The 16,200-nt window shown below is 34.1% G+C and overlaps 1 protein-coding gene across 2 annotated transcripts in view; it reads right to left on the reverse strand.

The window, feature by feature from the left end:
* PHIP (PHIP subunit of CUL4-Ring ligase complex) overlaps positions 1 to 16,200 on the reverse strand; it is a 182,572-nt gene that overhangs the window by 161,720 nt on the left and 4,652 nt on the right. For both annotated transcript variants that reach the window (XR_011974371.1, XM_072642656.1), the window contains exons 5-6: positions 619 to 769; positions 409 to 507 (exon numbers count right to left, since the gene is read on the reverse strand). Coding sequence is in view for 1 of the 2 variants with exons in the window: in XM_072642656.1 (XP_072498757.1) it covers positions 409 to 507; positions 619 to 769 (250 nt within the window). In the remaining variant the exon portion in view is untranslated. The remainder of the gene's footprint in view (positions 1 to 408; positions 508 to 618; positions 770 to 16,200) is intronic.

The following is a 16,200-nucleotide window of genomic DNA, read 5'->3' on the forward strand; positions in this document are numbered from 1 at the left end:
CTACCAAAATTTCAGAATTGGATGGGACCTTCCCTCTACAATATACCTTTGACTGAAGATTTAATTTTTCAATAAAGGCTATTTAATAAGAATATGAAACTACTATGGAATACACAATTTGAATTTTCTCAGAGACTTTAGCTTTGATTTAAATTTTGCTCCAAAGTATAGCAAATATTTTTAAAGGCACATGGTATACAACATGAAATTATATATGACAAAAATACTTATAGCAGTCTACCTAAAAATAATCTGAACTTTCTGAATAGTACTGCTCTTAACTGAAATTTTGATAAAGCAAAGTGTAGCATGCAAAGTGATCTACTTCTGCTGTATCTGAAAATACTTTTTGTTTTGTTCTTCTAAACAATTCTGTCCCACATGATTAAAATCAATAAATTTACTTACCTATACTGGGAGGACTGCCATAGTTGACTGGAGACTCAGGAGGTCTTCCACAATGTAAAGCAGCAAGAGCAGATCCTTTCCACACAACATGTTTGCAGCCTATTGAACATATATGTATATTTATATATTTATGAATATAGGCACATTTACAACAAAAGCTTTAAATGATGATTTAAAATCCCTTTAAGCCTTCTTTTGAAGCTTCCATACTTTTATTTGTGCGAAGTAAAGACTGTCTTCCAGCTCCTAATAATGTTTGCACTCCAGGAACACTTTGAGGAATTTCTTGCTCTAGAAGTGGTCCTAGTCGATGGCATATTTGCAGCAAGTGATCAGGTGCCAAATGTCTATAATACTTCACCTATTGTGTGAAACATAAAAATACAAAAATATTTGATAAAGGGAAACATGAATATTTTCAATTTTCATGGTATAAAACTCATATTATGTCTGTTAGCTAAAATTCTAAAGAAAAAATTGTCATGAAAGTGAATTTTTCATTTAACTGTAAATAAAGACAACTGATTTTTAAAGCAGAGATTTGTTCCAGTTATTCTTTTAGTTGCTTCTTTGTATAGAAAAATAAACCCAAATTGGATTTATTTCACACCTAGTCTTTAAATCCTGACATTGTTACTTATTATCTAAAATTGACCAAAGTCACAGATTGTAGGCCTTATTTTCCTTTCTCATAAAATGCAGGGACACTAGATGATCTCTATCTAAATCTCATTACCCTACAATTTTACCTTCCTTAAAAACCGTTATCTGTTCTGTAAAGCAGCTTGATTTCTAGTAAGTTTTGCCCCCCCAAATACATTGCAAATAACACGGGGGAAAATGTTAAAGAAGGGATACAATTTTAATCCAACAACTTAAAAAAACAACAACACATGGTTGCTATAATTAACAAAGCAATTGTAAAGATTTAAGTTACAATAAATTTTGAAATACCATTGTTCTTTAAAATTTTAATATAACTTTTACAAATAAAAATTATGCTGTGAATCATCAAAAGGAATAAATGTTACAGGCTTCATTTCAAATAAACTTTTGTGTAATAAAATTACAATCTGCAGTAATTGCAGATAAACTGAAACCAGTCTTGATAATATTCTGTTTATATGCTTGAAAAGTGTTATATTTGATCTTATTTTAAAATTTCAGAGCCTCAGTTTCCTCACTTGTAAAACAGGAGTAGCAATACCTAGAGTACTTATCTCACAGGGCTGCTATGAAGATAAAATGTGGCAATGAACATAAAGCACTTTTATAAATGTCAGCTATACTTATTACACAGAAATGCAAAATTCTATTCTCTACTTTGGCCTAGGATAGATTACAAAGTATATACATGTATTTAAAACTTGATGGCAGATGAGGGGGAGTTGCAAAGGACAATTCCTTGAAATTCCTGTATATGTTAAAATACAATAAGGGGCGGAGCCAAGATGGCAGAGTGGAAAGATGGACCTGTAGAAGCTCCCCCACACAGCCCATAAAATACCAGTAAAAAATGATTCTAAACAAATTCATGAGCAGCGCAAGCCACAAAACAACAGAGTGAAAGAGATTTCCAGTCCAAGACAGCTTGGAAGGTCAACAGGAAAGGTCTATCGTACTGGGTGAGGAACAGAAAGCAGCCCAGCCTGCACCTCATGACGCAGCAGGGCCAGCAGCAGCAATTCCCAGATTTCTCAACCCACAAATGCCACAGACAGCTTCAAAGGTCAGTGAGAAAGCTCCTTCACCCAGGAGAAGGAACGACCTGGACTGCCAGCAGCAGCCACTGCAGCTGCAGCCTCCATTTTTGGAGCCCTCTGCCTAAAGCCCCTAGAGGAATTGAGCAGCTAATCTGCATCTCAGCCCTGAGAACAGCTCTGGGTGAGGAGGAGTGCTCACATGGTAGAGCTGGAGGCAGTTGTGGAGAGAGAATTCTACTCCCAGATTCTGCGCAGAAAAGGTTTTGGTTGCTCCCAGACCAGAGCACAGGCCAGGTCTCCCTTGATTGTACCACCTTGGAGGAACTAAAAATGTACAGGTCCCCAGAGTATACCATCCTCTTGACAAAGGATTCAAAAGTCAAGTAACTGCCTGGGAAAATGCTCAAAAAAGGGGAAAAAAATAAAAGACTACAGAAGGTTGCTTTCTTGGTGAACAGGTATTTTCTTCCATCCTTTCAGATAAGGAAGAACAATACATAGGGTTAATGGAAGTCAAGGCTTCTGCATCCAAAACCTCCAAAATAAATATGCAATGGTCTCAGGCCATGGAAGAGCTCAAAAAGGATTTTGAAAATCAAGTAAGAGAGGTGGAGGAAAAATTGGGAAGAGAAATGAGAGTGATGCAGGAAAATCATGAAAAGCAAGTTAACAGCTTGCTAAAAGAGACCCAAAAAAATGCTGAAGAAAATAACACCTTGAAAAATAGGCTAACTCAATTGGTAAAATAGGCCCAAAAAGCCAATGAGGAGAATAAGGCTTTCAAAAACAGAATTAGCCAAATGGAAAAGGAGGTTCAAAAGATCACTGAAGAGCTCTTTAAAAATAAGAATGGAGCAGATGGAAGCTAATGAGTTTATGAGAAACCAAGAAATTACAGAACAAAACCAAAAGAATGAAAAAATAAAAGATAAATGTGAAATATCTCATTGGAAAGACAACTGAAGTGGAAATAGATCCAGGAGAAACAATTTAAAAATTATGGGACTACCTGAAAGCCATGATCAAAAAAAGAGCCTAGACATCATCTTTCATGAAATTATCAAGGAAAACTGCCCTGATATTCTAGAACCAGAGGGCAAAATAAATACTGAAAGAACCCACCAATCACCTGCTGAAAGAAATCGGAAAAGAGAAACTCCTAAGAATAGTGCAGCCAAATTCCAGAGTTTGCAGGTCAAGGAGAAAATTGCAAGCAGCTAGAAAGAAACAATTCAACAATCAGGATAACAAGAGATCTAGTAGCTTCTACATTAAGGGACTGAAGGGCTTGGGATATGATATTCCAGAAGTCAAAGGATTAAAACCAAGAATCACCTATGCAGCAAAACTGAGTATAATACTTCAGGGGAAAAAATGGTCATGGAGGACTTTCAAGCATTCTTGATGAAAAGACCAGAACTGAATAGAAAATTTGACCTTCAAACACAAGAATCAAGAGAAGCATGAAAAGGTAAACAGGAAAGAGAAGTCATAAGGGACTTTCTAAAGTTGAATGGTTTACATTCCTACATGGAAAATAATATTTGTAACTCTTGAGACTTTTCTCAGTATTGGGGTAGCTGGAGGGATTATACATACACACATACATACATACACACACACATAGATATATAGATAGACAGAGCACAGGGTGAGTTGAATAAGAAGGGATGACATCTAAAAAGATGAAATTAAGGGGTGAGAGAGGAATATATTGGGAAGAGAAAGGGAGAAAGAGGCAAGAAAAAGCTTTTTCAATGAAGGAGAAAAGGGAAGAGGTGAGTGAAAAAGTGAAGCTTACTCTCTTCATATTTGGCTTAAGGAGGGAGTAATATGCTCACTCAATTTGGTATGAAAATCTATCTTATACTACAGGAAAGTAGGGAAGAAGGGGACAAGTGGGGTGAAGGGGATGAGAGAAGGGAAGGCAAATGGGAGAAGAGATTAATTAGAAGTAAACACTTTTGGGGAGGGATAAGGTCAAAAGAGAGAACAGAATGAATGGGGGGGGCAGGATAGGATGGAGGGAAATATAGTTAGTCTTACATGACATGACTATTACGGAAGTCTTTTGCAAAGCTACACATATATAGCCTGTAGTGAATTGCGTGCCTTCTCAGTGGGGATGGGTGGGGAGGGAGGAAGGGGGAAAAGTTGGAACTCTAAAATTTTAGGAACAAATGTTGAGAAATGTTTTTGCACATAACTGGGAAATAAGAAATACAGATAGTGGGGTACAGAAATCTATCTTGCCCTACAAGAAAAGAGAGAAGATGAGGATAAAGAAAAGGGAAAGCTGTGATAGAAGGGAGGGCATATTGAGGGAAGGGGTAATCAGAATGCAAGGTGTTATGGGGTGGGGGCAGGGGAGAGATGGGGAGAAAATTTGTAACTCAAAATTTTATGGAAATGAATGTTGAAAACTAAAATAAATAAACATAAAAAAGAAAAAAAAGAAAAATATAATAAAAAATCCTAACATGAATGAAATCTCAAAAGAATTAAATCAGGAAAATAACAATTATACTATGCTACCTACCCAAACCATGTAAAGACTAAAAGACTAATACTAATACCAAAGACTAGTATCCACTGCCATTTCAATATGAATCCCTTATGATACTCAGTACTTTTCTGTCAAATTATTCTATACTAGTTTGCAATAGCTTGCTTATAGTATAACTGAAGATCATGACTGACATTTTAAAGAGGTTGGATATTATTAAAATTTCTACACTATTCCTACCTTACTCTTCATCAGAATTTGATTCTGTCTGGCACATGCTATTATCACACTTTGTGTTGCAGTAATTTAATGTAAGGAATGTTGAACTCAACAACTGAAGATCTAGAAAATCTTATTTAGAGTGAAATGTTTTTCTCACTATGTTAATCTTCTGATGACAGGACATAAAACTTAAGATAAACTTAAATTAGCATTTTAAAGAAACATTAACACAGAAGGATAAAAAAATCAGGAGCCAACCTAGGATCTTGACAAATCTCATCTGTAGTACTATTCAGCAAACACTTTTATAAAATACCAGAAATACATATATATATACATATATAACATTCATGTTTACTTAGGAAGTTTATTTTCTAGCTAGCAAAACTACCTAGTATATATTTTTTCCAGAATGTTGACTATGTACATGTGATAACAAATTAAATAATCTAACAGGTTTTATTTTACCAATGAATCTAATTCTGAAAAAAAAAAAATGCACATTGCTTCACTGTGCAATGACTGAGGAGCCTAGATTCAAAGTTGTGACTATGCAACTTACTATCTATCTCTATGACCTTAGACAGTCAAAACCTCTATTGGCTAAAGTTTTCTCAAGTGTACGAGAGGGTTAGACAAAGTAATTCCTAAACAAGAAATTCTATGAACCTATTCCTGGACAACTTAAAATTCCATGATTCATGAACTCATCAAAAATTCATTTTTACAATTATTTTTGAAATCATTAATTTAATACAAGTGAAAGTCAGTATACTCTTAAGCCTTGCTCAATTAGGAAGAATGCTCTAGTTATTGGGAGTGGGGGGACCCTTTCTGATTAAATGAATTTTTCTGCCATTTACTCTCTAAAAAAATTAGATTGCATCACACTGTAACCCAAGGAAATCTAATTAATATGTTGTATACTTTTTTACTTATTAAATTAAACTAAATGTCAAACCTGGTCTCTCTCTTTTCCAAGATATTTAACCTTTCTGAATTATAAGGACTATTTTGCAGTGCTTTTAAAATCAACTACTACCCCTGGCTACCTAAATCAAAACTACAAAATGGCCATCAGGACTAAAACATAAACCCATGGTATTCTGCAAAGCATATATTTATACTCTTCCCTCCAAAACAAAAAAAAAAGGAAAACTGCTCATTATATATAAACATATTTTTGCTATTCATTTACATCCAACTCTTGGTGAACCCATTTGAACCTTGGTGAACCATTTTTCTTGGTAAAGATACTACAGCGCTTTGCCATTTCCTCCTTCAGCTCTTTTAACAAATGAAGAACTGAGAGAAACAGGGTTAAGTGACTTGCCCAGGGTCATACAGCCAGTAAGTCTCTGAGGTCACATTTGAACTCACAGCTGGGTCTTTCTGACTTCAGGCCTTACATTCTATCCACTGTGCCACCTGGCTGCTGTAGTGACACATTTTAGTTAACCATATTACCTAGGATCTAAAAGTCTTTATGTAACAAACAGTTTTACACTTTTAATTCACTTAAAGTCCAACCATAATTCAGAAATTCAAAACAAGTACTTAAAAACAATTGGTACAGAAAAAAATCAGCTTAGGGAAATTACTAGTCCCTCCAAAATATTTATCTTCAAGATTACAGGTCTACATTATACTACGCAAAAGAATAAAATAAACCTGACAGTTTCTCCGAGTGATCTGATGAGTTTTCCTTAAACTAGTTCATTATAAAGCACACAACAAACAAGTACAAACACTAGTGCTTGGCACCCATGTGTGATTTAGGGTAATGAAATTGGCAGCACATATATTTTAATATTTTCTGAGGCACGGGGTTCCACTTCCTCGCTTAGTTTTCCAAGTTCTTTTCAAAGTTGCTTAGTACACTCCAAGTTGCAAAAACTTAAACACAAAAACAGGTAATCAGTTTTCTATCTACAACATAAGTGAACCCATAGAACTGGTGAGGTGTCAGGAACAGGATCTTTTTCACCATCAATTAGCAGGATATACAGTTATACCAGACAATTCTGGCAGGGAAGAATATAAAGTTGTACTCAAAAACTATGTATAGAACTGGAGAATTACTATACTATTACTATATGTAATTGAGAATTGGGCCAAATCTTCATAAAAAGAAAATAAACCAGAATAAATGTCCCAATCTTACTGAAGTTCAAAACACCAAACTCACAAGTGTAAAATGGGAGGCAAGGCTAGAGAGCAATTTGTCTGAAAAAGATCTAGAGATTTTAGTGGATAGAAGTTCAATACGATGTAATAATGTCATGTGGAAGCCAAAATCAAGCTATTAAGATCTTAAGTTGCAACAAGAGGCATAAAAGTTCAGAACTAAGGAGTTAAATTGTCCTACTGAACGCTGCCTCGGCCAAGTCACATCTTGGATATTACAAGCACATTTTAGATAAAACACTGATAAGCTAGACAGCATCCAGAGGTGCATAAACAGGATAGCAGAGAAAGGGCACTGTGATCATCAAATACAAAGACCACTGCAGAGGATGGTTAGCCTAAAGAAGAGATAATTTAGTGGGTGGCATGATCATCATCAAGTAGTTCAGTCAGCCACACGGAAGAGGAATTAATAAAGAGTAGAAGGTGCAAAGAAGTAAATTTCAATTGGATGTTGAAGAAAACCTTATAAATTATCACAAATGTCTACAAGCTGAATAAGATGTCTAAGGTTACTAGCAGTCATCAAACAACTGGACTGGTACTTGTTAGGAATGTTGTAAAGCAGGAATTCTTAATTTTTTTTCTATCATGGATCTCCCACCCCAAACTTCAGCAATCTGATGAACCCTATGAACTCCTCAGAATGGGGTTTTTTAAAATTCAAACTCAAAAAATACTGAATATTAGTGAGATTATTTTTTCCCATGTAAATTAACAGGTTCTTCTAAACTAGAAGCAATTTTTACTCACAGGAATTATATTTGATGAGTTCTGAGGCCCCTTCCAACTCAGATTCAAAGACACAATATCTAAGAAACAAAATCTATCATTTAATTCAGAATAACATAGATCCCTCTATTTCAATCTACCCATCTATCTTACGTATCATAACCCAGACTAAAGGTAGGCTATGTGTGTTCCCATCTTTAGTAGTTTGAATAGTTAACTAAAGCTAAATCTGTATAACCATAACAGGTTGTAGGTCAATAGTAGCTTAGCTAGTGTTAATTCTAACTCTTAGTAGAGGCAAGGTTCAAAAAAGATGTAACATGTGAGCAAAAAGTATTCAAGATAAAAGCGAAGAATGTGGGTTTGTTAAAATTTCATAGGATAATGGTCTCATATAGAATTGGCCAGAAATTAGTTACCAAAATTTATCTTTAAAAGCTGAAATACATGGGTCCTAGAGATAAAATGTTACCTTCTCCTAATCTAGAGAGATTTCAATCTTCTTTGATATATTTTTGAAAGAGGTTTTTTTTAAACATTTAATATTTCATACCACTTAATCTAAATATTGAATTTTCCACATTTTATCACCTCAGATTTACAAATATTTCTGTATCTATTTCTACCCTCACTTTAAATATAAAACAAACCTTTGCTATCATTTTTAAGATTTTCACTACCTTCTCCCAACTCATCTGTCCTACTTATTCCCACAATAAGAGCAAACCTATATACAGTGAGTCTATTCAAAATAATCAAGTGTGGGAACTGGAAATGTCAGTCCTACTTTTTACAGAACATTAAGATAGCTTCAACACCAACTGACCATAGTCAGGGTTTGAGGTACCAACTGAATTAAGCATCACACTCAGGTCAAATCTGATAAAGGAAACTCATTAACAAATTCAGATTTTTTAAAAACATACACAAAAAATAGGGCATGTTAACTGAGGCTGAGCATATGAGTGCCAAAGTTCCATAAAAGCATTAAGTCAAAAGACTAAATGCCAAAACAAATGGAAACTTACAACAACAAACTACCCAGATATCAAAAGGAAAAAAAAACAAAACAGCTTTATGAGTAACTTTGAAGTTGGAAGTAAAAACAGAGGGGACAGGATCACTGATGATGGCAGTTAGAACAATAAGGAAGGGCTGAAGTCCTGAAATATTTTCTTCTAATTCATTTCTATTTTTCAATCAATCATAATGATCTTCAGTTAGAGAACATCTCTCATGTATATCTCCCTTTTTTCTTCTGACACTGCAACCACTCTGATGCAAGCCCTCATCACTCACACTTGAACTACTACATAAGCCTCCTGGTTGGTCTCCCTGCTTCAAGTTTCTCCCAGTTCCAATTCATTCTCCACTCAGTTATCAAACTGATCTTTCTAAAAAACAGGTCGGCCAACCATACTTACCACTTCCCTATTTCATAAATTCCAGCAGCTCTCTACTACCCCCAAGGATCAAATATAAAAACCTGTTTGGTTTTTGAAGCCGTTAATATCCTTGGTTTTTGAAGCCATTAATACCCTGGCCCCTTCCTTTCCAGTATTCCTATACATTACTTCCCGCCCCTCCTCCAAGACTTCTCAATCATCGTGCCTCCCCCCATTTCTATAACATCTCCCTCATTTTTGCCTCCTAGCTTCCCTGGACTCCTTCAAGTCTCTGCAAACAAAGCATTTCCTAGTCCTCCTTAATCATAGTGCCTTTGCTGAGATTATCCCTAATTTATTCTGTACGTACATAGCTGTTTGCATGCTGTTTCCTCTATTAGAGTGTGAGTTCCCTGAGAGCAAGTACTATTTCTTGCCTTTCTTTTTATGCTCTAGCTCTTGGCAGTGTCTGGCACTTAGTAGACACTAGTAAACACTAACTGACTGAGATAGAAGGAAAAAACAAAGATAAATTACAGAAAACTGATACCTAACCTAAAGGCAAAGATGATAAAAAAGTAGCTAGTTTCTTTCAATGAATTCAAATCATTTGGCACATCCTCACAGTGAAATTGTTTAACAGATGCAAATGCTAAGCCACCAAAAGAGAACGATTAAGAACTGGAGAAGTGCTGCAGATACTGGTTCTCATTTTCAAAAATAGAAAGAAGATAGATTCTTTGTTGGGTTGATGAGTTTGATATTGATTCAAGGCAAGGTCCTACAATGAATTTTTAAGGAATTATTCACTTAGGGAAGTGGTGATTAGCATAAGCTAGCATGAGTTCATTAAAATCATGACAATCAAACTTCATTTACATTTTTCAGATAAGATTTCTTTAAGACATTTGCTTATCTCTTACAGTATTTATGTAGACAAACTGTAGAGCTGAGAACTGCAGCACTAAGGACTGAATGGCAGTACAACTGGAAGATTTGGAAGTGAACCTCAAAAGTGTATGTTAATGAAGATTGATGTCAACCTGTAGGAAGCTCTCTGGTGGCAAACTTCAGCACTTTTTAGCCCTTTCCAATTTAGCATTTTTATTAATAACTTCAATAAAGATTAATGTACCTTGTTTATAAAATTTTCATAAGACATGAAGCTGAGATAGACGGCTAACACACTAAGCTGACAGAAATCAAGATCCAAAAGGACCTCAAGAAGCTGGAAAAAATTAAGATGAAATCTAAAAGAGAAATAAAGCATTGCCCTTAAATATGGCAGTAAGATGTAATTACTTTCATGGTAGTATTTTTGTAAATGCTTTTCATAAACACTGTGTTATAAAGTAACCAAATAAATGCTGTTTCTTGTTGCTTTCAGACGCACAATAAACTCTCTACTTTCTCATCTCCAATCAACTCTAAACCCTTTATAATTTGAATTATAACCTCACCACAAGTAAAACTGCTACTACTAAAATTATCAAAGCTCTACTAACCATTAAATCTAATGGCTTTTCCTCAAGTCATCCTACTTTTGTTGACCACTCTTTTCTCCCTGGGTTTTCATGACTGTGTGCTCTCCTATTCTAGTTCTGCTTTTGCTTATCTCAATGTCCTTTTTCAGTTTCCTTTGTAAGATCCCCCATAAATTTGATTTCTAGATAGATTACTCAAAAATCTACATTCTTAGTCTTAATTTCTTTCCTGAGCTCCCATCCCACAATACCAGGTGTTTGCTGGACATCTCTAACTAGTCTCAAAGATATCTCAACATGTCCAAAATAGAATTCAGTATTTTTCCCCCAAAATCCATCTGTTTCCCTGAATTCTCCATTTGTCAAGGTACTGCAACCCTTTTACTCATCCAGTTCACCTCAGAAGCATCAATTCTTTCTTCTTTCTCATCCCCAAATACATAACTTGCCAAGTCCTACTAATTCTACTTCCACATGACTCCTATATACCACCCTTTTCTTCATTTAGATACGGTGCTATTTCAAGCCCTCAAATCACCTCTTGCCTAGTTGTTGAAATAGCCTCCCTCCAAGAGGTCTCCCTATAACCAGTCTCCAAACCACTCACTTTTCTGCCAAACTGATATTCATAAACCACAGATTTGACCATGACATTACCCTACTCAAGGACAAAACATAAACTGTTCTTGATAATTAAAGCACTCTATAATCTGGTCCTCCTCATCCTACCACGCTACATTCCAACCAAACTGTTCTAATGCAGTTACCAGATCACATTCCGCCTCTGTCCTTTGCAGCCTCACATCTGCCTCCAGTTCTTTAACTTCTGTAGAAGTGTAACTCCAGTTGCCACCTCCCACAGGAGACCTCACCTGACCACCCCTGCTATCACCAAAGTTGTTACTAGTATCTTCTCTGTATTTACTTATGTGGATTACATCTTATTCTTTTCCCACCTCCCAGCAGAATCTGAGCTCCTCTAAGGCAGGATCTATTTTGTTTTTCATCTTTGATTCTCCGGTAATTAGTACAGTATGTGGCACATAGTAGGTGATCAATAAAGGCTTCTGATGTGAATTAAAGACCTTTCTAATGTTTTGAGCTGTAATATATACTTTAAAAGTTGAACTTTATTATTTTAGGCAGCTCTGATATATAACTTTTAAATGTTTTTAAATTTACAAAGTGTTTCATATTACATCATGCAGGATTCACAACAACTCTATAAAGAAGATATTAGAAGTCTTATCCTCTTTCTTACAGATAAGAAAACTGAGGTTGGGAGAGATCAAGTAATTTTATGTTGCAGGAGTCAAAACCAAGTCTTCCTGACTGCCAAGTCTGGAACTTTTATCCCCTCCCCCCCATCTAGGAATAATGTTGAAAAGAAATGATTTTCAACTTCTACATGGTAACATCTTCTCGCTTTTCTCCCAACATCTCAAAAAAACACTTGTTAAATACTTATCATGTGCCAGGCACTATGCTAAATATGGGGCAAAAAATACAAAAGTGAGACATTCCTTGCCAACAAAAAACTTACAATCTACTAAAATGGTAAGAATAATTTTTTAGAATCATTAGAATACACATTACATAGAAGTAGTATCTCCTAAGATCTTAGCAAAGTTCCTAAGGAGTCACCTAGCTAACTCCCTATTTGAAACATGAATCTGTCCTCTATAGCATTTTTAAGAACACAGTATAAGATATATATGTCTCAATTTAAAAATCTCCAGTATCAAGAAAACTATTCAGAAAATGCAATCAACTTTTAGATAGTTCAAACTGACATAAAGTTCTATCATTTCTCTGCAGTTTTTAGCTTTATAACTTCAACTATAGCTGCTGATTTGGATCTGTGGGATGAAGCAGAACAAGTTTAGTTATTCTTCTGCATGACAACCTTACTTAAAGACAACTACAATGACATTCCATGGTCTTCTTTTCCCCAACAGACAGACCTAGTTCCTTCAACTGGTCCTTGTTATCATATGCTTTCAAGTCCTCTAATCATCTGGCTTGTCAATATCTCTCAATAAAATAGTAAGTCCATAACTTGGCACAATACTTCAGATGTGGGAGAGACAGGAAAAGTACTATAGGACTGTCATCTTTTGTGAAAATAACTTGTGTGATGAATATCTGTCTGAAATTGTTAAAAAAATACACTGAGGTTTACTTTTTAAATGATCAGATATTTGATCATCTAAAAAAAGTCAATATCAAGAAAAAAAACTCCTTTTCCAAGCTAAACAATCTTTGCCTAAGTAATATCCAAATGCCAATGTGACAAGAAAATTATTTGAAAACTTTATTCATGCTACTGTTTTTTATTTTATTACATCTATTCTCAAGTTACATTTTTTTTAATACTATCTTGGTTTAAAATTGAAAAGTCTAAAAATGTTTACTTTAGCATCTCAAAAATTAATCAGTTTTAATTTCAGAAGCTTCAAATGCAAAACACACACTAGAAATAATCTCTCACATACAATGGTAGAAAACCCATTTTGGCAAATCATTACTATATATACTTAGGGACCAAATTTATGTAGAATTTATTTCCACAGACAAGAACCAAGTAAACCAAAGCTAAATGAACATAACAACTGATATCCCCCCCCAGACAAGCTCTACCAAAACCATGCATAGTATAGATATATCATCCAAATGATAATGTAGGACATCCATACTGAGTCATTCCTGTGACAGTAAAACTTTGCAGAAATAGATGAGTAGTTGCTGGACCATTCTTGAGTATTATTAAAACACCAACCCTCTCCCCTTTTTCCCTTCTCTTACACCCTTCTAACAAAACATATCTGACATCTATCTTGCCATAGCTCAATGGAGGGAATGATCAAATGGGTTTTAAAATAGTTGATAAATTAGTATTTAATAAACTATCTTGGTAATTGCTTTATTTCAGTAATCCTTCATTTTAAGGCATTATAAAAGAAAATTACTCAATCATATTATTTTCTTCCATTCCTAAATTCTACACATAAAATTCTAAAGTTGTATAGTACCTAAAATACTTCATATTCCACCAATACTCATTATGTGCTGAAATGTATTTTAAATACTGGATTAAGTTGCTTTTATATGGTTATCTACTATTTTGTCAGCAACACCTCCTCTGAAAGCACAGTAAACTGCAATCTAGCTAAAACTTCCAAAGGTACTAACTATCACTCTGGTTTCCAAAACTTTAAAGTATAAAATTTCTAATGTTTCTAAGGATCAGTATATCAATTTTAAAAATATAATACTATGAAAAGCACTGACTCGATGGATTCAATAATGTACAGTATGACAGAAAGAGCACTCTTATAATCAGATAGGAACAGGGAGTACACCTGTGATTTTACTAGTATAAGAAATTCCCAGGTGAGGAAATAGCAACTTATATATAGTCTCAGAGTTGTCTAAAGAAAACATTGAGATAATAATTTAATAATTATAATTCAAAGATAATAATTGACCCTGGCTCACACAATTAGCAAATACAAAAGATCAGGCTGAACCCAGGTCTCTTAATTTTGAGGCTGGCTCTCTAGCCACCATGTTAAGTGGCTAAGGCTCCAGTACTGCAACAGAAAATCTATGTTCAAATTTCACCTCAAACAATTACTATACAAGTCAGTTTACCACTAAGAGAATGTTTCCTTATTTATAAAACAGGGATATTAGTACCTCAAGTTATCTGCCTCAAAGTTACTATGAGAAAGAAAAGTATTCTGTAAAGATTTGTGCTCTATGTAAAAGCAAAAAGTATTATTATTATTGCTAAACAAAAATCCCTTCTAAAGAATATTTAATTAGTAGTCTTATGTATCTTGAAAGAACACTTAACATACATGATTCTCTATAAAATAGAATTTATTTAACAAAGCTCACCAGTAACTTACTTAAAATATTAGCCAATCTAGATGATAAACATCAGTAAAAGATAATCATTTTCCAAGAACGTCATGAATTCAATTTAACTGCAATTTTTCATGAAAAAAAATTCATTTCTTTATTCCTAAATTCTGTGTTTACATTTACATAAACCACAAATGCCGATTAAAAAAACTGGGGGAAGGCTAAAAAAAAAGGGCAGAGGGTAGTATTTGTGCTTTGTATTTTAAGGAATTCTGAATGATCAATGTTTGATGTTCACAATATTCACGTAACTTACAGCCCCAAAAGAGGAATGACAAATTCAAAAATTCTCATCACCAGAAAATTTTACAAGAAATTCATTCAAGTTTTGATATACACAACAGAATGACAAAACCAAAGGCACAGCACTTGCTCATCAAGAAAGTCCTAAAGAATATAAACTTTTATGGTTTTTAAACTCCCAAATCTCTGGCCAAAGGAAACCAGACTGCAAGAGCAATATCCTTTTATATAATCCAAACTACTATCTCATGACAACAGCATTTGACTTATCAAAAGCAAAAAGCTTTAATATCTGTTAATCCAAAATGCTTACAACTAAATATTTCATGATATAAATATGTTCAGAAAAGTCAATATCTTAGTAGTCAGACTAATTTATTTACAATTCTGCCTGTATCTTCAACTGAATCCTTACTTTCTTCAAGGTTCTTAAACTTTTTACATTTTGCACCTCCATATTAATGATTTTCAGAAATAGTTATACTATAAATATGATTTTGAAAGTCTAAATAAACCATTCTTTATTCTTCAAAGTAATAATCTGATTATGTAATAATGATGTCCAAAATGCATAAACTAATTAATTTAAATGTATTACCTAAAAGTGGAATACGCTTAAAACATAAACTTGTAAAACTGGATTCAACGTAACACAATATTTTTAAACTTAAATAAAAACACATGTGAGGATATTATTGGCCTGGGAACGGGAGGGAACACATAAGACTACAGGGACAGAGGACACGACACTTGAGTAGACAGAACTTCCCCTGTAAGGTAAAGTCAATTTTCACTCATTTAGGAAAGTACTGGGAATCACAGAATGTGCTTGAATTGTTTGTTTAATGGTGGGGAAGAGCCTAGTTCCTAACAGTGAAATCACCTAGATTAGGACTCTTCATGCATAAAATGACAAGTCACAACTCCTCTCCTCCAACGAAATAGGTATTTTCTTCTCTGTACTTAAAATACTTTAATTCTCACAAATATAGTAGATTAACCATGAAGTTATGACAGAACAAATTCTTCAGTAAGCTATCTTTTTTACTAGGGCTATATAAAATGAAAAAATAAATCATAGCATAGAGATAGATGATCAGTCTCATCATCTCCTTTAGTGGACTCAAAGGAAACCAATCTTGAAGCTAATTCTGACTGTAAAAAAAAATTAGGTCTTACAAATATTGTTAAATATATACATTTAAAAACTGACAATCTGGAATTGTAGATTTCCTCTCTGAATTTTTTGAACTTCTATCTAATTTATCAGTATTATATTAAAATTACTTACAATTTTATACTTAACTTTAAAAAAACTCAAAACCATTTTAGAAACTATAAAGTTTTACAATTCATAATACAAATAGTAAAAACTCAATTATTTTGACTATTCATTTTTA

This window comes from Notamacropus eugenii, chromosome 2, assembly GCF_028372415.1.
Source record: "Notamacropus eugenii isolate mMacEug1 chromosome 2, mMacEug1.pri_v2, whole genome shotgun sequence".
Classification (NCBI taxonomy): Eukaryota; Metazoa; Chordata; class Mammalia; order Diprotodontia; family Macropodidae; genus Notamacropus; species Notamacropus eugenii.